Raw genomic sequence first — 27,559 nt, 5'->3', positions numbered from 1 at the left:
TTTCTTTCTCTTTTTTTTTGGTGTGAGTGATAGATTAATTAAAGATTACAATCTATCTTCCTCACAAGGCCAGAGATTTGGACTTGCAATCAGCAACCTAATTTTCTTTCAGGTAGCTGCCAAACTTAAATTTGTTCCACAAAATAAAATTATGCCCCCATACATGCAGCTCAAAATTTCATGTTCCAATGATGATGTTCATTATTTGCCCTGTAACTCAACCCTCATCTTTCTGTTTTCAGATTTGGGGGAGAGGTGAATTTCATTTACCGATTATCAGCAGACTGCCTGAGAGATAGGCCAGGGCTGTTATAATGGGGAAAGGAGCCCTGACTCACCGTGGACAACCTTCCTGAGAAGGCCAGGGTTAATGGCTTTCCATTTTGGAGTGGGGTCCACATGGGCGGACAAGTCTTCCTCCTTCGCCCCCCTCCAAACTCCTATACCAGCTGCCCTAATCCAGCCTCCTCCCCATTCCAAAGGGAACCTTGCTTTGTCCCTGCCTACCTCAACTCCCCAAATGAACTGACAATGGGGACCCAGATTCTAATCCCAGTCCTCAAAACAGTGTTACCAAAACAACACAAGTAAACTCCCTGCCAGTTTGAATTTGGATTTTAATTGATCAATTCTAGTTGCTAGTGACATGGTATGCTCTCCCCTGCCCATGTCAGCATGGCCAGGAAAAAACATAAATCACACAGGGGTGGTGAGGAAGATGAAAGCAACAACTATAATTTGTTGAGTTGAAAGGCAGTATCCTTAGTCAGTGAGAAAACTAACTCAACCACTTAGGAGCTGCATCCCCCTAAACCTGCATCTGCCCACCTGAAAAAAGTACATCATATATCATTGAGGTGTTTGTGTTAAGGAGTAAGTTGGGTGATAGATGAATAAATAGATAGATGATGAATGAATGGATGGATAGATGAAAGAAATGATAGAAAGATGGGTGAATGAAAGGCAGGAAGGCAGAAAGACAGGGAGGAAGGAAGGAAGGAAGGAAGGAAGGAAGGAAGGAAGGAAGGAAGGAAGGAAGGAAGGAAGGAAGGAAGGAAGGAAGGGGTTGATATTGATATTTTTTTAAACCTTGGTCTTCAGCCAGCACATAGTGAGTGCTTTTGTTGTTATGCTGAAAATTCGGATCAGGCTACAAAACCAAGGAAATTAAAAGAGAAAAAAACAACCCACCTAAAACTAGAGGCAAGTCACCCACTCTTCCTCATCATTTGTCATCATTCTCTCCTCTCCCTTTCCCATCAAGATTAGAAGCCATACCCAGTGCCTGCCTGGGACTGCATGAATTCCCTGCTGAGACCTACTGGAAAAGACATGAACAGCACTCTTTGTAGCCCCTGTTGTCTGTACTGGGATAAATACTGGCAGCAGGAAGTTACTGAAAGAGAAAAGGAATCCCAGCAGGCCTGAAGCAGAGAGTGCACACACAGTCCAGTGGGCAAAATTGCAGGCAATTCCTCAAATGACAAAAGGTAGCAACCTCCCAGACCAGCCTGTGATATGGGCCCTGAGGTGGGGGTGGTGGGGCAGCTTCCTTCTCATGGGACTTGATCTCCCTCATTCTCAATCGATTCAGTGAATAAACTCATTTGGCTGAGAACCTCAAGCCCTCAAATCAACTGTCAGTGAAAAGAAACAGTTCCATGAATGATATGACATTTATGCTAAAAACTTACTTAAGGTAGGGCAGAAGAATGGTGCCCAAGTATACCTAGTAACATTTTCAAATACATGTATATGTCATGAGGGAGGCAGGGGAGTTATCTAATGACGTTTTATGGCATGGTGCACGTATTTTAAACTGGGATAATAATGCTAGCGAGCATTTAATAAATGCCCCTTGTATACAAGGCACAAACACAAGATCTAAACTTCCAAACAACTTCATCAGGGCTCCCACTGACATTGCTGGCGCCAAGAACATTGAGAACTAAGATTTAATGAATTCTCATCGCTTGTACAAGACTTGGCATGTAGGACCTGCTGGCCCACTTACAATTAACCATCCCCATTTTTCCACTGAGGAAACTGAGTCCTAGCAAGCCTAAATTTCTTTCTCAAGGTCATACCTCCTGGAAGTTATAGAGATGGGTCCCCTCCAATCCATGTCTGATTCTGTTCTTTACCTGCCACGGCTGCCAAAGAAAGCAGCACTCTCAGAATGTCTGAAGGTGCTCTGTGACCAAGACCATACACTCAGTGATTACAGGGAAACAGATCATTTTAATCTCCCTATTCAAGAGTCAGAATATACCAGCCAAGGTAGGCTTTCTTTTCAAAAAATGATTCAAAAGTCCGTGGCCTCAGACACAAACAAAAACTCATTTCTGAGGGCTCCCCCTGTGTCAAAGTGGGGTGGGAGCAGGGTATGTGTGTGAAAGAGCCACAAGGCTCTAGGAACATGACATTCCTCTTCTGACTTCTCTTTGGAGAATGGAATCCTACAATTAGCTCCGAAACAATAAAAGTGAGTAGTTAGAGCTGCAGTAAGGAGATGGAGAGAAGATAAAGTGGGGAGTGATTACTCGTATCATCCATCTCCAAGACTCCGAAAGAGGGGCCACGGGAGACCTAATCTAGCCTTGGTCCCTATCACTGATCACTCAGCCTCTGATGGCAGAGGCAGAATTAGCAGGTGATGTTATCTCCCTGAGCAGACCCTGTCCATCTGCAGCCTCTGCTTGTGGTGCAAGGAGGAGCTCTGTGTGCAGTGTTGGGTCAAGGCAGGGACGAGATGACAGGGGAAAAGAGACAGAATTTTTCCTAGTTGGCATGAACTTGGGGGTTAGTGGGTATCTGTCTTCAGCCACAGTGTAAATCAATATTGCAGGGCATTTTTTTTTTATACATGTAGTTTTGAGAGAGTAACTATTTAGACTAAAAAGCAGGAGATATGAGACATGTGACCTCTACACAGGGTCACCACACCTCTACTTCACTGTGTTTCCTTCTACGATTCTGGGATGCTTTACTTGCCACATGCCATGTCCTCTTCCACCCTTGGGTCCAATCATGCCAAAACTATCATTTTCCATTTTTTAAATGTTGGACGAAATGGTGTAAATATCTAAATCAAAACTGAGTTTCAATTGTCATCTTTCACCATGAGTCTCTTCATGGTTTTCAGTTGGTTGTTTCAGTGAGTCGGCAAGATTAAAATATGCAAACAAGATCGATAATAAAGAACAGCTTGTGTTTATTGAGCACCTATACTGTACCAGGTACCATGTAAGTTGATCTTGTCTGATTGGTTAACTTAATCTTCATAATACTCTGAAGATGATAGGATTTCTCCATTTTTTATATATGAGCAGATGCAGAGAGGGGAAGACCCCTGCCTACAGTTGCACAGCCAATGCATCTGGGATGTCCACACTTCAGATAAGGAGCAGCCTTTTAAATTCAGGGTTCAACAATTCTAATAGCCATTTCCCCCATATGACTTGAATTATAACAATGGCTTATATCCATCTTTCTAAGAACTCTCTTCGCATTCCTCTTTTAATTTAGGCACATCTTTATAGGGTTACTATTTCATAACTAGCCCTAGACTTATTAAAATGGGGGTCCAATGTTAACAAGATGGATGCATGTCTGCCCTCATAGGGCTCCCAGAGAAGACAGACATGATGATCAAGTGTGCTAATAGCAATGAGGATCTAGAAAGTTCTGAGGGAACATTCAGGAGACGCACACAACTTAGTCCTCTAAGACAAGAAAGACTTTCTAGAGGAACAGCATTTAAATGGAGACTTGAGGAATGAGCTGGAGTTAGACCTGAACATAATGTGGACTGAAGACCAACTCTCATGAGTAGAAAAAAACACAGTTCTGACATTTAGAGGATCTCTCGACTGTACCTCGCTATCTCTCACACTAGAAGTCTTTCAAACACTCAAGCTCACCTTAGAGACTCTGTTATAAATGGATCAACTACAGATTCATTTGGAATCTCAAACACCAAATGTGTATGACGAGAGAGCCCCCTGTCTGTGCAAAAGGGCAGAAGTGACAAATGCTACCTTTATAGTGCCAGCTCCGTGTCACTAACCAACCAGCCCCCAGCCAGTGAGGCAAGCGGGGGCCACTGGGCCCACCTTCCCCTCACCCACAGCTCAGGGACAGTAGACACTGACCAAGAAACCAGCATGCCGCCAGAGAAACGCACCCTTACTTCTGCCCTCTCCCTCTTTCATTTTTCAGATCTAGTTGATGAGATAATAACTATCAGTTTTGAGTCCAACCCATGTGGCTCATCCTGTTTCCTTGATGATCTCTGTTCTCAAGTTAAAGTTTAGAATAGAAAAAGAAATATATGGATTCTCCAGAAGCAAACGTCTGGTCAGTGTTGGAGAACAGAGACCCGAAGTTACAGCTCCCGGCAGGAACTGCCAGTGCAGATCTCACTGTTGCCAAATTAGGGCAACCAGATGAACGGAGGGACAATTAATATCCTCTTAAGAAAATTAAAAAGGCTATGCCAGGATATGCACTTGTATTGAGTGCACACCCATCATTTCATTGAGGTGTCCAAATGATGTGTCCCTGGATGAGGTGAAGATTTCTCAAAGTTTTGTCAGAGAGCAGATCCTCCTAAACTCAGCATGGCCACAGAATCACCTGATGGGATTTGGAAAAGTAGACAGCTGATTCCCAAGTCCAGACACTCTGACTCTGAAATCCAGAGTGTATTTCTAACAAGCCAGAGTTCAAGGTCTTTTTCCTGGAAGGAGGGGGGGGCAATGATATTCTTTGCACGTTTAAGTATTCTTTTGATTAGCATGTATTAATTTGATCACATGTGAGAGCATTTATTTTTTAAAGTGTTTATTGTGTATGCCCATAATTTATATAGGGATGGGCCATAGTATGTTTACAGTTGTTCGTATGGCAAAAGGACATGGAGGTTACGATTATTACAAGAGCTTTATTAACTCAACTAGAGGCCCGGTGCATGAAATTCGTGCACGGGGGTGGTGTGTCCCTCAGCCCAGCCTGCACCCTCTCCAATCTGGGACCCCTCAAGGCATATCCGACTGCCCTCTCACAATCCAGAACTGCTGGCTCCCAACCACTCACCTGCCTGCCTGATTGCCCCTAACTGCTTCTGCCAGCCTGATTGACACCTAACTGCTCCCTGCCAGCCCGATTGCCCCTAACTGCCCTCCCCTGCTGGCCCAGTCACACCTAACTGCCCTCCCTTGCCAGTCTGGTCACCCCTAACAGCCCTCCCCTGCCTGCCTGGTCGCCCCCTATTGCCCTCCCCTGCAGGCCTGGCCGCCTCTAACTGTCCTCCCCTGAAGGCCTGGTTGCCCCCAACTGCCCTCCCCTGCTGGCCCAGTCACCCCTAACTGCCCTCCCTTGCCAGCCTGGTCGCCCCCAACTGCCCTACCCTGCTAGCCCAGTCACCCCTAACTGCCCTCTTTTGCCAGCCTGGTCACCCCTAACTCCCCTCCCCTGCAGGCCTGGTCCCCCCAACTGCCTTCCCCTGCAGACCTGGGTCCCCCCAAACTTCCCTTCCCTGCAGGCCTGGTCCCCCCCAACTGCCCTCCCCTACAGGCCTGGGTCCCCCCCAACTGTCCTCCCTTGCAGGCCTGGTCCCTCCCAACTGCCCTCCCCTGCAGGCCTGATGGCCCACAACTGCCCTCCCCTGTTGGCCATCTTGTGGCAGCCATCTTGTGTCCACATGGGGGCAGCCATCTTGTGTGTTGGAGTGATGGTCAATTTGCATATTACCTCTTTCTGATATAGGATTATTATCACCATCTCTATCCACAGCCAGATGCAGATCTCATCAGACTAAATTCCACAGGGTGAGGAATTTCAGATATGAACATAGAAACATTCACAAACTTTCAGAGAGTTAGATTTATAAAACTATGATTAGCATCTCATGCTGTTTTGTTTAAATACATGCCTTGGAGTCATAGATAGAACCACATTTAAGTATAATTGGTGCCCTTTATAAACCGAGGTATTTTATAGTATACATTTTTTAAAAGTTTGAGATGGCTTCAGCAGATTGTCGTGGGACAAAAATATAAAACAAGGAAATAAAAAACAAACAAAACCAAGTGTATCTAGGCACCCCCACCATGTAATTCAATAGGAGAGATGACCCCTCCCTGAGGCTCTGTTAGGATGCATTCAAGGAGGGGTCACTTAATATCACTGACATTTATTAAAATGTGTATGATGGAAAGACCTTTTCTGAACAATTGATTCTTCATCCATGTGAGGAAGCTGGGAGTGGAACATCTCTGAGTCAGGTTGTGTGACTTCCTTGGCTCCCTAACGCGAAACAGGAAGAACCAGCCACTGGAAAACCAATAGGCCTTTTCGTTCTCCTCAAACCTCTAACTAAAGTTCATTTTTACAAGCCAAATTTAAAAATCAATTAATAAATTACAACCACCAAAGAATGTTAAAAAGCCCAGAGGCACCTAAGAAGTGCTTGGAAGAAACAACAAAGCATTAAGCCGGAGATAAATGGGTTAGCTGTGTGTTTACTGTAATGTTGACTTAGTATCCCCAAGCAAAAATTCTCTCACCTCCACTTACCACTGCTTTGTATGATAATAGCAGCATTAATTTTAAAATGATCATGAATCAATCATGAAATCTGACTCTTGTTTTCACTGGCAACAAAACACGCTAATTAGCACCTTGAACAAGAGTGCTTTCTAGATGGGCATGGGTGAGAGCAATCTTCTGCTGTTAATTCTTCACTAATTACCCACAGTAAAAGAGGTTGAAATACTATTAAGCTATGTTAAATTCTCTACCCCTCCTGATTACTAGTCTAGTGACACAATCACCTTGAATCTGCATGCTGGAACAGAGTAGAGTTTCTCAAGCTTGGCTATGACAGGTTGAGGGGGGCTGTCCTGTGCACTGCAGGATGTTTAACAGCATCCTTGGCCTTCAGCCACTAGATGCCAGTCACACCTTCCTGCCCTGTCCCCACCTCCAAATGTGACTACCACAAATGTCTCTAGACATTGCCAAATGTCCCCTGACTGGCAACACTGTCGCCAATTAAGAACCACTGGACTAAAGAATCCCCTCTACATGAAGTTAAAAAGATTAAATGTAATAACAGATTTTTTTTTAAAGGCCTAACATGCTGTCAGGTGCACAGTGGGACTGAAATACATGTAAAGATGGTTAAAACTGATCCATCTAAGGAATCCAAGCAAATGGAAAAGATGCTTTGGCCACCAACTTAGGGGAATGAGTTTGGTCAATGCTGTCCTCAGGTCCTGCCCTTCTCCCCATAGAGCTGTTGTTTTAAAAATTAACTTGTTGAAGTATAACTTCCATGTAACAATGTGTGCTGTCCATGTGTTTTGATAGCTGTTTACACCCATGTCACATAGAAGCCTTACCAAAGGTTTTTATTTGCTTCAAACTCACTTTGAAGTACGAGGCCACATATGATATTCTATATCAGAAGTTTTATCATTAGATTCACAAGCGTGTGATCAGGCTTCTTGGAAACCATTTGCTGAGAATATTCACGATTAGCCCTCCAGGGGGTGAGCTTCCCTGGATGCAGGGCAGGTTCATGGAGTGAGACCGCTGCAGGAGCACAGGGCCCCGTGCTTGCGGCTCAATACTCTGCAGTTGCATAGCGTTATTCTTTAATAATTACAGGTCTGAACCTATATTTTGCAAGTGAAGTCCAATGGGACAATGGAGCATGTACTGGGCTTGGAGTCTTAGCTCACCTGCAGGTCTGCCCGTGCCCCAACCTTGCCTGCCTAGGATAGATTCTTGACCACCTACTCTCTGCCCACTGGCACCCTGGGCCAGGACAGTCCTTCCCTCCAGGCCTCCACCTTGAGACCACTGTCACCCTCAACCCAGGTTTCCTCAGGGAATACCCACCCTTCTGCCCTCTACTCCCAGTGGGGGCCGGGCATGGATGTGAGTAGGCAAGACATCATAAAAGGTTGCAGCCTTGCCCAGTCCTGGGCTGGCAGACCTAGTGTGTTGGTATGGTGACAGAAAAGGGGCTCTTGCTCACCCTGATCCAGGTCCCAAGTATGTCTCAGAGAAGAGGAATCCTTGTCCACCCAACATTTGCAGGCCCAAGGAAAGGGGAGGCCAACTTCCCTGCCCCGGACTAAAGCCCACATTCTCATTTTGCACTGGGTCTGGCATATTCTTTAGTCTTGCTGGGACTTCTCTTATTTCAGTGTGTATCTTTGGGCATCACTTGCATTAGAATCCTTGTTCATGTCAGTTAGAAGAGAGATGGCTTAGAGCCAACAGGCTTCCCGGTGTAAAGATCAGAACCACTAGCTCCTTCGAGGCCATCGGATAAACGAGGGGGCTGAAGAAATGAGCAGCAGCCGTGCACAGGTCCTGCCAGGAATTCCTGATCCTGCTTCTCTTCCTTCATGCCTCCTTCCACTGCTGATGGCCTGGAGCCCTTGCTCAGGTGCTGGGATCGCCATGCCTCTGTCAGTGGCCTTCGGAGAATATGTTAATGACCAGAGCTGTGCAAGCACACACCAAATTACTGTTCTGCAAGCTCTTTCATCAAAATTACAAAAGCCACAAATGCTTCCTGGATGTCACAGGCAGATCTGATGATACACGTGCTCTATGACCATAAAAAAGAATGTTCCAATCAAATGGTAAATCGTGCCTCTAGGATTTTTATATCTCCATTTAGAAGGGAAAGAATTATATTTTTTTTCCCCAGACCGTTTTCTTAAAGCAGTGCTCATATGTCTAAAACATCTGGGGAGTCCTGAGGCAGGTACCCTGTGTCACAGTCCACACAACTGTGGACAAATTCAGGAAGAGGAGAGAGAACGAGTTGGAAGAAATAGCATTTGTAGCTGTGATAGTTCCCAGGCAGTTAAATGCTTGCCCCAGCACACCACTGCCCTTACCCCTTCTTGGGGCTCAGATTATTTATAAAGAGAGAAAATGTTGTCGGCATTTTCTTCAATCCCAAATGAAAAGAAAGAACCACAGGAACCATTTCTCTCAGGCAATTATTTTCTCTTTGGCCTTATAAGAAAACATGTGTATTGTCAAAAGAAATGAAATCATTAATGCATTTTAACCTCTATTACTACATATTAAATGTTATTTATTAAATTGCTAATAACTCATTAGCTAAAAGACAAATGTGAAATCACTAACCCATTAAATTTTAGTAATCAAGTTGGATTTTAATGGTGGGAGAGAGAGAAGTAAGTATCTGATGGAAAATAATTTTAAGTAACAAAACAGCATCAGCCATGATGACATTATCCTTAGTGGCTGTTGACTGTGTTTGGTTCCCATGTCAGGCGCATCATGACAATTTCCCTTAAAAACCAACAATAACAGTTCCTTTGCAATAAAAACGGTAACTTTATAAAGAGAAGAGAGCATGAAGCAGGGAATCAGCCCGAATGCATTAGGGGTTTACAAAGTGAGGTTTGCAGGCTAACATGCGGTCCAGTTATTTGATGTTGACTTGATAACCGCACAAATTGGAATTGCCACAATTTAATGAAAGTTCCCGTGTGATACACAAGAAACACAAACCTAAGTGAATTGTGCTTGAGAACAGAAGCAAATGTTAATAAAATACACAGGGAAAGAAAAAAAAATCCACTGATGTTTCTTAAAATGTGCCATGTTCTTACCTGCAATTTCTTACCCTAAACTGCCACTCCTGGCTGTATTCTGGGCTTCCCACCAGAGCCTGGCTTCCTGCAGGGAGTGTGTGTGCACCCAGCTGTTTCCAGAGGCCCCCAGGTCAGGGTCTCATCAATCAGATGCCCATGCTGGACACCATGCAGGAGGGAAAATGTAACATCTTTCTCCAAGGAATCCTGACTGTATGTGCTGAAATCATTTCCATTTACTGAAGGCCAGTCCCCACAGCATCAAGAAAAACAAAAAGCCTTTTCACCCATGATAAAGAAAAACAAATATGGAAGAATAACTCTTTTTTTTCCCATCAGACTATCCGGTGGGAATTAAAATACCATCATCTGGATACAAAATACAAGTGTTTAAAATACACAAGGACAGACTTAAGTTGCTACTAAGACTGTGACCTTCAGCTCCCCAAACATTTATAATTCCGTAATTACCGGATGGTATTATTACTGATGGTTACATCACTTCCTCTCTCTTACAACCATTTGGATACACTAAGGTGAGTCGAATTCTCATCATTTGCTGGGTATTGCAATATATCCAGCATACAGTTGTCCACTTAAAAACCTTGAACTTATACATAATGGTATATATTAAACATGACAAAAATTAACATTTTTAGGTCCTTTGGTTTATATATGTGGCTTTAAATGAAAGCAATAATTGATAGTACTATAATTACCACCTTCAATGAATACAGACTGGTAAGCCAGTGATCAAAGAAGGATTTATAGTGCTTGATTTCTGCTCACACCAGTGTTAGATTTTAACCCTACCAGATATTCGATTCAGATACCTGATTTTATTAGCCTGAGCTCTCCACTGGTAACCTTGCCTGTACTTTTAACCAAAGCTAGCAGAAGCATCTCTCGTCTGCTCAATTACTTATTAGTGTTGCTATAGAATACCATTTCCTCTCGAGGCTGATAAAATATTAATCAAAAACAGGAACTGAGCGATTTCCCAGTGTAGATGTCTTCTAATGGTAATACAGGGAGTCAAAGAGAGATCTGGAGGTCACATAATAGCTTCTGAAGAAGGCAGAGAGGAGTGACACCGGAGAACGAGGAGAGACTGCAGGCAGAGCCCAGGAGCTGGGTGAGTTATTACCATTCCGCACAGATGAGAACTTCCAGAAGTGTGAATGGAAGAGACTTGTGAGGAAAATCGAGGTCTAAGGAACACTCAAAGAATAAGGTTGCTGTTCCTTTTTAACACAGACCAAGCTTTCCATTAACCAGAATGGTGTCTTGATTTAATCTTTTCTTCCCCCACATTCTAACCCACATTTTTTTCAACTACTTTCAGGTTTCCTGAATTTACTTCCTACCTTAATAAAGAGAGTAGGACAAAAATGAATGAGTCTCAAATGAACTTCTGAATTTCAGAAATGCCTTTTGTCTCTTCCCTTTTCCTCCACAGTCATGTGTATGTGGAAAGAACATGTGCTTTAGGTATAGACAGCTGTTGGTTTGCAGCAGGCCCACCACTCACGACAAGGTGACTCACTGGAAAACCACTCTCTACAACCTTAGCTTCTTGAAAATTTGCAAAACTTGTCATGAGTCTTAAATGTTCTCTTTCCCCATCTCCAGTGCCCAAACTATAAAATTCAGACAAGTGTCCCCCATACCCTACAAGCTAAACCACACTCAAACACACGCAGACACACACACACACACACAAACACACACAGAGATACCAGTTTTATAGGTTTAGAGTGAACTGCAGTTTCTTGGGGCTTTAATATGCTAAAAAAAAAGTGTGTAAAGCATTGACTAAATACCAACTAATACTTTAAGAACTACTCTTTTCAAGACTAGCGAAATAAAAGCACACTTGTAAAGGCTGGCATCTTGATAATACCAATTAATTTGGAAATCGATATGATGATTCCCATTCCTTTGATTGATACCTATTACATATACTAGCACCCTTAATTCATGAGTCTGCATAAAATCCCTGTGACAAAAGTAAAATTCTGCCCATTTTTCAAAGGAGGAGGCCTAAATCGATTTGCCCGATTTTATGCAGCTGTATGATAGTAGCATTGTAATAGGAATTTGGGCCACACCTTTGAACTATCTCTGCCTCTCCTACATCTCCCAATCCTGATACTCCCTGAAATAACCCCACCACCAAGTATGTTCCTGGAAGGGTTGGTAGGCATGCTCCTTCATTTCACCTGCAAGTCTAGGCCTTCACCCAGTTCTGCTCCCCAACACCATTATTTATTTTGAACTCATTTGGTCCTGTTGCTTGTTAACTCCATGGCAAAATTCAAATTCACAGCTCCCCTATCAGATTACAGGAGGACCCCTTCAGCTTAGACATTCTGGGCTTGGGTAAAAAGGCAGTCCACACCACAGGGGTCCATTTACGATTCTGGAGGGGGGCGGGGAGTGTTCACTCTGCTGCAGGGGCAGCCAATGCATGTATTCATGATGCTTTCCCACACATCCCATCCTTCTTAATAAACATTACCAAAAAACCAGGGCCATCCTGGTGCCCCCACAAACCAGCCTGCCTCAGCTCTGTGTCCTTCTCCCGAGGACAATTCAAACAGCAACTGTTCACTTGTGTTTGGCATAGAGGTGACACTTATTAGCAATTTTTGTTCTACAAAAACACTAGCAAAGGTAAGCTAGCTCCTTTCTAATATTTGTGTGCAAAATACATGTGCACAACTGCTGGAGTACCCACCTGCTTCTTCATCTTCAAATACTGAAATGAAAAATCACCCAGATATTAGAATCAATTAATACTGTGATACGCTGGTCAAATTGCAGCTCTTAATGTGTATACACTTAATTACCATCCATCATTACATCTAAAAAAATCACTCTAAGTTGAGTCTTTCAAGATTTTGGCTCTCTTCAGCATAATCCATTAGAATGATAAAAAATCCATTTTAAAAATTTAGCATCTGGCCCAGCAATCCCACACCTGGGAATCCATCCCACAGAAATAAAAGCATCAGTCTAACATAAGAACAAAGCTGCGCATTGTATCACTATTTGAGGCCCAGGAGAGTGAGGGAAGAAACCTTTGGAAATGAAAGAAATGCCCCTCAAAATGTTCAATTTTGGGAAATACTGCATAAATCCTGGGATGTCCACATCATGGGGTATTATGCTACAGCTGGATGAGAAAACAGAAGTATGGAACAGTATGCATAGCTTGATTCCATGTTTTATCAAGCAAAACTACCAAAAAAAATCATTTCAAAACCTCTAAGTATATGTCTTCTGTGTGCATATCCATATGTAGTCTACATGTGAAATATGAGCCTAAATATCATCTTATGCTCAGTTAAATCATGAACAATGCTTTCCCCCACCGCCCTGCTAAGGGAAATTTTTCCTTAAAGCCAAACCCCTAGCAGGAAGCAGGCATGTTCAGCAAGATGGAAAGCTCTCTGCGGGAGGGTATATGCTTATCTTTTCACCAGAAACCTTCTCCCTGACCAGTGGGTTGTATCCACTCTTCTGGAATGTGATCTCCATGAAGGTGGAGTGCTGCCAGGCTACTGTCTCCCTAGGGCCTAGCACCGTGCCTGGAACAGTTGGCTTTCTGTAAATAACTCTTCAATGAGTTAATTCTAGGTGCTCAGAAACATGTGTTGCTAATGCTTAAATGATGAGCTTCCACTATGTGAAAATGGAAAAAATTACTCCTAAGGGAACTGGATGTGTTTTGTATAAAGATAACATGAATAATCATAACAGCAAAAACAGCTTATATTAAATTCCTACTTAACAGGCACTTGCTATCCCCTTTATTTACACACTAGAGGCCCAGTGCACGAAATTCGTGCACTAGCAGGGTCCCTAGCAGTTGCTGGCTGCAGGCCGGGGCCTCCCTCCCTTCCCTCAGCTGGCCCCACCCCCTAGTCAAACTCCCGGATGACCTCCCAGTCAAGGGGACAATACTACACTTTTATTATATAGGATTGCATGTGAATCTCACAAGAATATTGGAAAGTACACATTACTTGTTCCCATGCAACTTCAGAAAACTGCAGCTCCAAGTGTTTAATTACATACAGTTCAAGGGCATACAGTGAACAAGAAAGGCACCAGAATTCAAACTCAGGACCCTCCCTTCCCTTTTCACTGGGCCTCTGTGCTCTGCACACATATGCTCAATCACTCATGAACACTACATAATAAGGTATCCTAGTCACTTCTTTTAAAGTTGGGTATACAGAATAAGAAAACAACTTAAAGGCTCGACAGCACTATTCTTGGTCAAGAGTAAAGAAAACCCAAAGCCCAAAGTTAAGAGGCTCCAACATGTGACTTGTGTTTGATTTTTAACACCTGTCCTGACAGGTACTCAAAGCAACCTCACACTTCAACAGACAGGACTCGCCCAGAGTGCTGAGAAACTTGGCAGATGTGTTCATGCAGAGAGATATTCCCATTTCTGCCCCTTTCGAACCACAGAACGGCAGTTACAGAATCCAAATCCATTTGTATCCCCCATTGAATCTCACATAATTCAGCAGACATTCATTACGATGCCATAATGATATCACACTGCCATAAATACATATGCTAGGAGTCGAACAAGACATTCATATTTAAACATAGCAGGAAATAATTTTAGTTCTGGTGATTTTCTATTGCTCATTCTATTACTTTTCTCTGGATGCTTAAAATGTTAAAATACAGTAGAAAACCAAGAATTACAAGAATAAAGGAGAGAGAGAGAGAAAGAGAGAGAGAGAGAGAGAGAGAGAGAGAGAGAGAGCGAGCTTCTGGTTTATCAAGAAAAGGAACTTGGGTATCAAGTTACATCTGATAAATATTTTGTTTGAGGAAAAGGTAATTTAATAATAGATGAGAAGTTCCTTGATATGTCAATTTGAGAAGACTCATTCGCACAGCCATAAATGCAATGCGAGATTTTAGTATTTTGAGATATCTGCTGCATATTTAAAAGATGATTGCCCTGGTTCCACAAATAAGAAACACAGATGTTAATACTTTTTCATAAAACTTTTAAAAATATGTAAAGCAAACAAATAATACAGGTAAAATTAAAACCACTTTAAATTTACTGTTCCTAAAGATGAGGAAAAATGATTTCTCAGGAATCAGACCTCTGCCTCCAGGAAGGAGCAAACAGCTCAGATAACATAACACCAACGACGACAATGTTAATCTTGATCTTTCTCTTATACATCTCAACACAGACAGAATAACAGTTTGTCTTCAGCCTCGATGATGTATCCATTAACAGCTCTCTTCTCCTAGTATTCAGACAACTTGTAACGGATTTTTGAATTATTTAAATGGAAGTAGCATTAGAAAACCCTCATGTTTAAATTATGCTAAATAAGTATCCTTTCAGCTGAACTTTTGCCTGTGCAAAAAAAATACATATTCTGCAGGCATGTAAGAAGGGCTCAGAGGAATATGAGGAGATGGTACATGTGCAAATGGAAAATGAAGTCTGGGGAACAAAGTGTACAAACAAATGAGGGGTGCAGGACACTGTAAGTACCCAGACATTCCGGAGGGAATTTGAGTCTGTATATTTACAGAGATGATGTCAATATCCTAAAATGCTTCCAAATGTCCATAAAGCTCTGAACATAAGAATTTAAAAATGTATGGATGTCCAATTGCAATAAATCAGGGAATATCCATATCATGGAATATTATGCAGCTATTAGAAGAAATGAGTTTGCTGTTATCTATTGACCTGGGGGGATGTCCATGATGTATTGGTAAGGGAAATAAGCAAGGGAGGGGCAGTGCACAGTGCATAAACAGGGCAGGATTCTTGTAAAAGAAAACAGAAAGGCCCATGTTCGCCACCCATGTCACTTTACGGATAAAAGAGCCTGGAGAATGGTGTGAAGGGCTCCTGGTGGGCTGTCAGCTGTGATCAGTGGGCAGAGGGTATGGCTGGGGGATTGCAGAAAGAAAGGGATAAGTCAGGAACTTGTTTTCTTGATATTCCTTTGCATGGGTTTCACTCTGTGGTGAGCACATGCTATCATTTAATTTGTGAGAAATTTTTAATAAAAGGGAGTGGAGGAGAGGCAGAAAAGCAGAATGCCAAAAGGCAGAGAAAGAAGGTACAGGGAGGGGAGGAGAGAGGAAAGAGAGAAAGAATGAGAAGGAGAGAGAGATAAAATGCTAACAAAGCCAAAAATTCCTGCTGGCCAAAGATGGTTCATTATCAGGATTCTTTATACTGTTCCAGAATGCCAAGATTGAAGAGTTTTATTCCTTTTTTTTGTTTTGTTTTGTCCCCCCCCCCCCCCCGCCCCCTAAAGTGAATGTGCTGACTTATTTGGAAGAGGAACTCTCTGCCCTCTGCAAAGCCACCTTTACAGAAGAACTGTTGCTGAAGAGCTGAGCATGCAGGCTTGGTGCAGTGTGGAGCCTGGCAGGTGCAAAGGCAGGTGCAGAAGGGAGCTGAGGTGGGTCAGGGTGGCAATGGGGAGAAAGCATGATGTGATCAAGCTGGTGGAAGTTTTCCATCCCACCTAGGCACTGCGGGATCTGGTCAGAGGTGGGCGTGTGGAGCCTGCATGGTGCTGTCAGTGGTCTCTCCAGGAAGTCCACAGGTGATGGGCAAGTCACCTATCCCTCCCTCAGAGCACTCCAGGGAAATGAATAATCACCAGGCTAAACAAATAACTAGGTAAATAAAAATAAGAAGAGCTGGTGTTTAATCTCTGTGTTGCTTTCAAATGCAAATATATTCCATTTTACTCAGATTTTATTGTGCTCTGCTATGTGAAGGGCCTTATGCTGATATAATAATAAAAGTATATCTTAAACTTCAACATATAAGTTGAGGGCTTTTTTTCTGATTATAAAAAAGTGACAAATTCATTTCAAAAAAATGCTCAACTATAGGAAATTCATTTTAAAAATGATAAAATTGCCTATAATTCCCAAAATACAGATATGGCCATCTTGTTATGGGCTATATTCCCAGCACCAGTACATGGGTAAGTGGCATAAAATTGATCTCTCATCAATATTTGTTGAGAGAAAGCGGGGAGGCAAAAAAGTTATAGTAATATCATTTATGTAAATCCATTTTCTATGCCTACATTTTTATATAACAAGGAAACCACCCTATACACACTGTTTTTTAAATGACTCATTCCAATCCTATCTAATAAAGACAGAATATGCAAATTGACCATCACTCCGCAACAAAGATGGCAGTACCCACAGCCAATAAGGAGGGAATATGTACATTGACACGAAAAAGATGGCGGTGGCCAGACTGGGACGCTTGCGTTGCTGCCATGGTGACAATGCAGGCGTTCCGCCCTGCCCCGGCCGCTCCGGGCCTCTGGGCAGCACGCCTGCTATGGGGGGGGGGGGGAGGGGGTTGGAGGGTGGAGGGAGATACAGGAGGGCGGCAGGGCCAGAGCAAAGGCAGAAGGTGGCGGCCAGAGCGAAGGCCCGGGTTCTGGGTGCCGGAGGGAAGCCAGTGCAGGCAGCCAGGGGAAGGAAGGCCTATTCTTGCACAAATCTTCATGCATCGGGCCTCTAATTAATATATAACAAGCCTTTAGCCAACATTAAATGCATTTGAAAACCCTGGCTATCTGGGGCTGGGGCAGGCAGTAGCCTGGTGTGTGTGATGTCAGGCAAGGAGTTGTCAGCACTGCACTGAGGTCCCAGAGGGAGCTGAGGATGCTCTCTACATCTACAAGGGTGGCCATGAGTACACTGGGATCCTACCAACTTTGTTACTTTGTTCACTGCATTGCTCTTTACCTCTACACATGGGGAAAGAAGTTAAAACATGCCAAAGAGAAAGATGTCGCAGGTCGAATAGTGAACTCACAAGCTATTTCCAAGCAGTTGCACTCCCACACACACTCAACTGCAGCTGTTGCACATAATTAATGTGTTAATTATACATAATTATCTAATTACTAAAGGAGGAAGTTAAAGCAAGTGCTTCAGTAAAGATACTGAAATTGGCTCCTATAGAATACCCTGCAATATAGACTATCTTGCTATTTCTGAAAGTCACTTAACTTTTGTCTGATACTTGAGGGCTCTGTAAATAGAAAGAAGTCTTTACAAATGCTTCAGTGATATCATGAGCTAGATGTTTTAGTCACTCCAGTGACAGGATTAAAAATATTATATGAAGAAAAATTTGTCACATAATAAATCTTCACAATGTTCTGTGAATCAGGACGGGTTACAGACTCCTGTGAGTAAAGAAAGTCTCCCAGTAGATGCTCCAAAGAAGGCTGGTCCAACAAAATGATGAAAGGAGGAAAAAACCCTGAAGGTTAAGTGGTAATATAAGTATGGAAAACTATCTATCTCTTGGGTGTTTCATATATTGCTGTACCATAAAATATAAAATAAAAAAGTGTGAGGGTGAGCAGTAAGTGGTCATGATATAAATTTGGAAAATACTATCATTCTTTCCCCTTTTTGGAGAGGTATATGTTACATTTGCATGTAAAAGGCCCTGATAAGTAACGCATTTCCGAAATAGTTTTGACTGCAGAATCCTTTCTCTTTCATCTTCTCTGTACAACTATGAATTCCATCGGAATTCACAAACAACCCATAATGGAGGCCAGGTGACTACTTTACTTCCTCCACTGGACCACAGATTTGCCATAAAGTGAAGCTTCATTTTGAATCTGAACTCAAGTTGCTGTCCAAAAGGAACAACCTCACAATAAGGTATCTGAGAATCTAAAACGAACTCTTGGATAAGCCACAAAAAGTGCCATTTCCTACTCATTGCTTCTCTCACAAACATTCTCACCAGAGCTTTGAATGTACTACCTCGACATTTACTTTCTATGACCAAATAATCAAATATTTTATCATATGTTACCCACAGTATTTCTTGAGAATGTTAAAGGCACCACAAATTAATTCCACATCAGAAAAAAAAGAGCCACCTCTTTACATAAATATAAATTAGCATCTTTGGAGCATATGTTATTGTATTAATTTGTAAATTCATACTGTGTCTCCTTCCAAAAATGATTCGAGGCATCTTTTTTTTTTTTTTTTTAATGCTACCATCAAAAATCAATGGGCCATGACAAAAGGGAAGAATGAAAATACAAACCAGTTGGATCCTCCGAAGGCACATCTTCATTACTTTTACTATTTAACTTTAACTTTTAATCTTGGGCCATAAAAACTGTCCTAATAAAAGACCCATAAATATCTCCAGAATGTGCACAGGAGTGACTTTGATGACCGGCGAGCATATGCTGGGCTCCTTCGCCGAGGGGCCTTGGTACCTGTGACTGCCTGAGAGAGAATGCTGAGCAAGATGCAGGTGTGGGTCCTTCCTGGACGTGATTCCACATAGCTGGTTATGCTTGGGAATAAAGGGAACTGCTTCTGCTTTCATTTTTAAATTTCATTTCAAAAACCATGAAACTATATCCTTCATTTATTTTCAAGGTAGCTGGGCAGATTTTGGCATTTCTAGTTCAAGCATTTTTGAAAAACTAATTATACACCACACATACATAGAATAACACGCTGTCCCCCAGGATGTGGGTCTCATTGAATCCCCACCCAGAAATTTCTTCTCATCCAGTTTCCCTTTGCACATCATAGGGACTCAATGCTCATTTGTTCTATGAATGAATGAATGTGTTCCATCTGAATATTGCTCCGTTAATTCTTGATTCTAATCACACATTGAATTCTAAAGTAAATACAATTAATTGCCAAATGAATAATTTCCGTTTATTAAACAGGTTTTCTTGAACATGTTTAATTCAACTGAACAACACAATTTTTTAAATTAAAAACACTCAAAACTGAACATTATTTTCCCCCAAACCTTTTTAAAATTAAACTCTGCAAACAAATATACTTTAAAAATTATATTATCATAGTGCATTTCTGCATGAACAATACATAAGGATAATGGCTTTTATAATGTGATGCATGGATGTAAGTTTACAGGAACTAGCAATTTATAATATTAACCATTGGTTTTTTTTTCACTTATATGGCTTTATCCTTTTCTGCTACCCACTATTCTGAGGAAACTCTATAAGGCTGTGTGACTTGATTACACTATCTTGATTACCATTATTTTTCTAGCTTTCTTAAATTACATGCAAGCAGCATTTCTAAGTTTAGAATATTGAATAGAATACCATGTGTTTGAAGCCAGTGTTTCTAAAACTTTGTATTTCTTATGCCCAGCAAGTTTTTTGCAACTTCCTTTCTTATGTAAAGTGGGTCTATGGGATCCTATCTTGCAAGTTCAGTGGAGAGGGATGTGTAAAGCAGTGGCTGTGTATTTTAGCAGAAAATAATCTGTCATAAATAGCATGCTGTACTTAATATTCAGATCAAGACATCTCTGTCTCATCCTAGCAGACCCTCCTGACAAAAGCCATCCTACGTCTGCCAGGAGTATCGAGTCCAGTGGAGGACAAATTTCAAGATGAACCTGAAATCAATTTGCCATCAAATTTTCATGCCTCTCCTAGACTCTCTGTGGCATTTTAATTACAAGCACCCAAGGCGGGGGGTACTACAGATATTGACACTTTGCTCCTACAATAAACTTTATTGGCAACCTCTGTCTGAATGCAGTACTCAACTAGAATAACAAGAAATACATGAGGATTGTTTGTATTGCATGGAGGTACTGCAATCACTCTGAAATCATCTTGTTCAATGGGCCTGGGCATCTCTTAGGCAACGGGCTTGGGAGAGAGGACACCTGGCTCTCAGAAGTACAAACAGCCTACAGATCAGACGTGCCTGCAATGTCCTCGAGCTCTGCAATGTCCTGGGTCCTTTCCACAGGACAGCAAGGTGTCCTCCTGCTCCCTTTTTGTTCTCAGGTGGATATTTCTGGTGTACGTCATTTCACAGCTCTGAAAAAATTTCAAATCCTTCTAGTTGGTCAGGGTGTCCAGGCAAAAGGCAACCCGGTAAACTGTGTTGAAAGGCTTGATTTAGGGGACAGAAGTGGTCCCTGTTTAGATGTGGAGACAATGTGTGTTTGGGAGAGGAGAGAGGTAACGCTGTCTTTACATTAACAGCAGCCTTTCCCAGCCTCCGCCTGATTTTTGTACAGGCTGTTATAAGGGCTGTAAATAGCAAGACATCGGGAAGGACCTGCATTTGCTAGCCATAAAAGTGTTTTGCTCTCTGAAAATCAACACCTTGAGACTACAGACATGCAGTTTTAACCAGCTACACTGAGAAGCCCCTCATGCTGAGTAGGCTACGGGGCACGCTGGGTGGGCACATGCCATCCTGCTCCCTGAGAGGGTAACCAGGGGTGGAAACGTGCCTACCACCACTGCCATCACTGCGGCTGAGTGCCGGCACCTGAGCAGGCAAGGATGTGCACCCCATCGCAGTGAGTCCCCAAACACTCGCGCGAGGCCGCAGCTGACAGAGCGAGTCAGGTGTTCTGGTAAAGGTTTAGTATGGGCTTTCCAAAATGAACACATGCCTATAAATACACACATACAATTATCACAGAGTTACTGATATAAAAGACATTAGCACACAATTTACAAGTAAAATACACTCTTTATTATAAATTCCACAGAACCAATTGATTCTTACCAGCACTTTCATTGATTTCTGCCGAACTCTTGCATCCACAGCACAGATGCAGTTGGTGAGTGAGTGATGTGCAATGTAAATGTTGGCTGAGTTAACCAGTAAGACAAAGTGAAACAATCAAGACAGACATATTTCAGAACTTCACTCATTCCTCAGCGATTTCTTTGCTGTATTGGATTGTTTTCCTCACATGCTGAAGAACTATTTCCTTATTTTTAAATAATGTTCATAATGTAATGGCTGCAGACATCATATTCTTAAATTTAATCGGCATTATTAACACTGTAATTACTTTAAGGCAAACAATATAAAGAAAATGATCAATCAAATATTGCCTATTTCAAATGTGTAAATACTCCCACCATGGCTCTCGCGCTCCCCCGGTGATGTCGCTGAATGTGGGTCTGGGGAGAGACGTGAAGCTACACTCCATTCTACATACAACAGATCTAGGTAAGAGCACAGACAATGACAGCAAAAGGCAGTAAAATGGCTAGGAAGCTTTGAGTATTTAATGACTTCGTTTTGAATACAATTTACTTAATTGTAAGCTTATTTAATTTATGTTTTCACATTGTCTGTGTTTAACAACTGGGTCATGGAACTCCTGCCAGCTCCAGCACACTGCGAGTCCCAGGTCGCTGTGAGGGGAGGGCTCACCCCACGCTGGAAACGGGGCCAGCGAGCATGCTGGCCCAAGTGCACATTGTGCGCGCACACACACACACACACACACACTTTCATAGGAGATCCTGCTGGCAAAATCCCCTCCTTTTCTAGAGAGGGAGATGCTTTCAAACGCATCCGGGAGACCCATGACTGAGGTCTAACAGCAGCAGATAATTAAATATCTGTGTTCCTGAAAAGAGCTGGAGGCTTGACAAAGACAAAGGAGACAGAGGGAGCAACATTCGCCCTTCTGACAGGGAGACCAGCCCTGCGGAGAGAGAGCCCACAGTTCTGCGCAGCCAGAACCGCAGCACGGACTCCCTTTCAGCATCTGCGCTCTGCGGTCCACCTCCCTCGCTGGGACCACCAGCTTTTCTGCTCATTGGACACGGAGGACATGGTCACCTTTCAATAACTTCTGAGAGATGAACAGCACTATTCCCCCTCTGAATCGTGTTGTTGTTTCTGCGGCAAAAACTGACTTGAGAAATAAAAACTAGAACCGGGGTGTGTGTGGTTCTAGAAAACATACCTACGCGCTGATGTCCAGGCCAGGTTAGCCAGCCCTGGTCTGCAGAGCAATCAGCTGTGCCCACAGTTCCAGGGCCTGTCATTTTGTGTAGTCTGAACAGGTGAGAACTCGGAGGCTCCTGCGCGCATTATTAAGTGAGGCGGGACAGTGGGAGCCACGGCAGAGACGGCTCTGCTCCCTGGGCAGCGGAGAGCAGCATCAACATGAGACGCTGCAGCCAGGCTGTGTGCCCCCTGCAGCACCATAATTCACACACGTCCCAAACAGTCAAGAGCATACAGCAAGCACTGCAATGCTGATTTGGCTGGAGGCAGCACTGGGATATTTCTCAGAGGGCAGCGGGGCGGGGGTGCTATGCGGGTGACATTGATGCTTCGCACTGTCTCCCCAAGGATAAGATACCTAATACCACATGCTGCGGGTTTCTCTGCATGTGTTTTCAACACATAAATACAAGGACGGCTTTTTATGGACATACCGGACTAGAAGTATTCCAAAGTGGTCCCTCGGAATGCCAGGACTGTAAAATATCTGTGCGATATGAAACAGAACATCCCATCGCTTGTCAGGAACACGGCTTGTTTGTTTCCTCTTTTATTTTTATCCCTGAGGGTCAGCGGCTTAAAATAAACATCCAGGTTTCCTCAGCACAATTTACATTTCGAATGTGAAATCTAACCTAGGGTGCGTGGGCAGGAAAAACTGTTTGTGTTTATACATTACTATTAATCTTATCTTTAGAAGAGTCATCACGCAGAAAGCACGCAGATGCTCCATCCTCCAGACACTCCTGTTCTGACTGGTCCTCTGCTGTTGGCTGCACACAAGAGCACGGTCCATGTCTATCACTTCACGCGAGATAACGTTGCCCTTGTAGAAAAACGGTGCTCCTCGGTGTTTACAACAGCACAGATTAGGTGCCCCCCTCCCCCGGGCCTGAAGGAACGGGGCTAGACATGAAATAGGGCCTGGGTGAGAAGTACTACTCAACACAGGGCCTCCACCAGGGCCCACACTCTCAGGCTCTTCCCACCTGGCCAGCGCTGCTCCCTGGGCCCAGGTGTGAAGCAGGTGCCGGAGAAGGACATGTAATCTCTCACTTGCCCATAAACATGTGGGTAGGTGGAGGTATTTTTGGACATCCCAGCTACACCTTGGGGTGGAGGGAATTAAGAATGAGAATGTTCAGCCTCTTGTTCCTTTATTATTGTTTTCTTCTCCCTCTTACATTAAAATAAAATGTTACCTGCATACGCGCACTGCTCTTCAATTTACAGAGTGGCTAAGTCACTGACCAGATTCGTTTCTGAGGCAAAAATGATATAGGAAGTCCGCGTGTGCCAAGAATGGGCTTGGGCATGGGGCCAAGAGAACATGGCCCTCTGTCTACAGGGGTTGCCCAGAGGCCAAGTTATGGTGGGAGGGATGTTTGCTATTTTTGATGTAGTCTTTTCATGTCCACAGAAGCCACTCCCCCCAAAATTGGAGCCAGTTGCCTCTCTCTCTAGGCAGCCCCTGCTGGGCCAAGTGACTATCTTTTGGGCACTGACCAACAGGACGCCCAGCAGAAGGTCCGTGTGTAGGGGTCTGAATGGGGCTGACCGGACGTGGTGTCCCTTCCCTTCGGATCGCTCCTCTCCTCTGGAGCACCGCCAAGGAAATGTGGGCTGCCAAGCCAACCTCCCGCTTCTCTCTCCAAATCACATTGCTCATGATTAGGAAGAGAAAGGCCGAATCTTCCTCCTTGGCCCTGGAGTCCTCTCCACCCACTCCCTATACAAAATCAGTTCATCTGGGTAATTTTAAAAGCACGGCACTTGGGCCAGCTGGAACCTGTTTCTGGCCGAATGCTTGGGGTTTCTTCCAGCCTCAAGCCTACGTGCTCCATGTGCTGGCGAGGGCGCGGAGATATAGCCAAGACTGGGAATGAGGGACTTGCTAACCAGGCTTCCCAGCAACTTCCTGGATTTGGAGCAGGCAGAAAGCCTCATTTTCTGGTGAGGTGGCTTTGTCCCAAAAGGCAGGCCACTGAGCTCTGTAGCCCAGCATTCCAACTCTGCAACCTGGGACGACCTGGGTATGCAGTGATGAACCAGGCTCTCGGGCTGCCCAGGCCAACACTGTGTCCTCGCCTTTAAAAAAGTAAGATGATTTTCCTGGGGAAGCGGATTTGCTTTATTTGCTTTGGTCTCTTCCAGCTCGGGAGTGGCCTCCATGCTGCTGAGAGGCCTGGGGGACTCTGATTTTACTCTGGAAACTAGGCGAGTTAAATAAGGCATTGTCAAGCCAGAAGCTGCCTTGGACTCTTGGCAAGTGTGTGAACTCAGTATGAAATAATATAAACAGAAAAGAACAATATTCCCTGTTTTCTCCCTCCAAGCATTTTAGAGGCTGGGGATCAGTATTCATTTGAGATGGGCCAAACACTTTCAAAAAATAAGTTCTGTGTGTTTAAAAGATCTTGAGATTTGAAGTTCTGAAGAATGGGTAGGGTTGGCGGGGGAGGGGAAGGGCTGCCTGTTGTGAGCACCTATTGTACTTTGGGAGCTCAGAAGAATTCAAGAATAATAGCCCTTCTTAAACAGAGAGAAGAAACTTGTATAAAACAAACCTTTCAGGTACAAAAGCCTGTACACACGCATATACAAAAACACATGCATTCTTACATTCTTCTTCTGAGGCCCTGCAACACGTCCACACGTCATTATTAATTACTGTGTGTTTTGTTTCTAAACTGCTCAGCTTAAGAAATCCAGCTGAGATGTTCTAGAAACTAAGTAACCCAGCGGTGTCCCCCACAGAGGGCCCCAAAGCAGGAACACGAAAATACTCCAGAGGGGCTGTTTCACGTGTCCAGGACAAGCCTACAAGACCCCGACCAGGCTCACTTTTGCTATTTGGAAACTGGAATTAATTCTTCTATCCTCCCCACTTCACAGAGATGTTCTGAGGATGAACCAAGTCACAGTTAATAAATTTTGGGTGCGGAACGGAAAGATAGTCTTGCTAAAACACTGTCGCCGCCATTCCCACTTCTGGGAGCAGAGAGTCCTGTGAGCATCTATAAAACAACCAAGCAGCAGGCGCTTTCCAGGTCATATGAGCCCGGAAGAAAACTTTGAGGAGAAACTGAGAAATACTAGAAAATCTGTACAACGGTTTTTTAAAAATCTGAAATGGAGGAATGTATTCCAAGAGAACTACCTTGCTAATAAATATTGGTTCACAAAATAATTTAATTTACATATGTGAGTCATAGAGAGTACCCTTCTCTTAGGATTTTCTTTAAAAAACACACAACAATCTTCTTTAGTTCAGTTTTAAAACTTTCTCCCCCTCTTCAGGGATACTTTAGACTTGCCAAGGAGCTGTTTCCTAATACATCCCAGAGAATATATGATTTCATTTTTCCACAGATGCATTGTCATACACCTGGTATTTCAGTTATTTATTAACCATGCCTCGTTTTGTGGTTTCTAGCTTTATATCTTTAAAGTCATTAAAACTTAATAGGAGAATTAATCATAAAAGAAATGTATCAAACACAGTTGCCTGGCACTTTTTTTTTTTTCTGACTTGACATCTTTAAAATTTATCTGAATGTTATTTATTTAATCACATCTAGGAAATAGCTTCCAAGTTCAGAGAAAGCATAAAAATGTGATTTACTATTTATTGTACACTTAGGCACATGCATATTATATATTGCATGTTAATCTTCAACTAGCTAAGTTTAGCAAATTTGACAACACTAGTGTTTGCTAGTGAGGAAAAAGAATCGACATCTGTTCTCATCCAGATATGATTCCTTCTTGGAAGGAATCAGAAATACGCACAGGCCTTCTATTTTCTGGGTAAACTGATAGAATGCTGTTTAAATAGATGGTCAAACCACAATGCCCCCTGGTGGTCAAGTCATGCGAGTGTTTCAGCACCTTGTGGATATTTTTAAGAGAAATCTAATTTTTAATGAAATATTTTTATCTTACAAATTCAAATATAAAGAGCATAGTGCATTGATGGTGCTTTAAATTAAAAATAAAGCTTTGTTGCTAGTAATACTAGAGAAACATTTAGTTTATCAAAACCACCTTAACAAAGTTTTTTTTTTTTTTTTGCAATAAGAGATTATATTTTAATTCCACACTGAAGATTAGCAGTATTGTGGGTAGGGGTAGAATTGCAGCACATGTAATTTTCAAAACTAAATTTAAATACTGGAACTATCAGCAGATCCTTACAGGTGGACTGACAGATCTGTGAGTTTATTGCCACTTCAGTTAGAACGGAATGGGAGGAGATTCCAGATCTTACCAGGGGACAGCAGACTCCATCTTCCCATCATGCTCTCAGCATGCACCTCTGATAAGCAGCTTACTGGGGATTTCCTCAGGTCAGACAGGAACAGTGCTTCTCAGGTTCCCTTAATCCAGACACACATCGCTTGTGAGTTAGGCCTCATAAATCTCAAAAAACAGTCAGCAACACGTGAGAGGCGATGTTGTAAGAAGGCTCAGATACATTAAATGGGAACATCTGAAATGTGGACTCATTAATCATACAAACAATACTGAAGCCGTGTAGTAATCCAGGAATGCAGCACCTTCCTTTCTCAGAACACAGTTCATTTTACTGCTTGCTATCTCCAGAAGCAGGGAGGCCCACAGCAGGAGTGGTCACCGCACTCCCTCTTCACCTGAGAGTAACAGTTCAAGCCATTATAGCTCAAGGTCATACAGCAGGTGCAGGATGAAGAAGTCCTCCAAGTTCCCTGGTCCAGTTCCTAAGCAGCCTGCTTTGTTTCTGACGCAGAACATTTCAAGATGCATCCCCAATGCCCCAGAGGCTAGCACCAAGACATGCTATGAAAGGATATTGGCTGCAAATATAATCCACACTGACTTGTACATGAATGTTCATAGCAGTAGTATTCATAATAGCCATAAAGTGGAAACAACCCAAGTGTCAATCAACTGATTAAAGGATGAATAAATGTGGTATATCCATGCAATGGAATATTATTCAGTCATAAAAAGAAATGAAATACTGATAAATGCTACAGTGGGGAGGAACTGTGACGACATTA

The 27,559-nt window shown here is 43.0% G+C and overlaps 1 protein-coding gene across 4 annotated transcripts in view; it reads right to left on the bottom strand.

The window, feature by feature from the left end:
- The window catches only part of WWOX (WW domain containing oxidoreductase), a 948,216-nt gene that overhangs the window by 583,181 nt on the left and 337,476 nt on the right, over window positions 1-27,559 (bottom strand). The window contains exon 9 of one of the 4 annotated variants that reach the window (XM_079799409.1): window positions 14,430-26,896. The exons of the other annotated variants lie outside the window; for them this stretch is intronic. Coding sequence (XP_079655535.1) covers window positions 26,888-26,896 — 9 coding nt within the window. The 3' untranslated portion in view covers window positions 14,430-26,887. Of the gene's footprint in view, window positions 1-14,429; window positions 26,897-27,559 lie in introns of those variants that run through there. 4 annotated transcript variants of the gene reach the window in all.

The sequence above is a fragment of the Cnephaeus nilssonii genome (genome assembly GCF_951640355.1).
Source record: "Cnephaeus nilssonii genome assembly, chromosome: 20".
NCBI classification, from domain to species: Eukaryota; Metazoa; Chordata; class Mammalia; order Chiroptera; family Vespertilionidae; genus Cnephaeus; species Cnephaeus nilssonii.
This window is presented reverse-complemented; position numbering and strand designations above follow the sequence as displayed.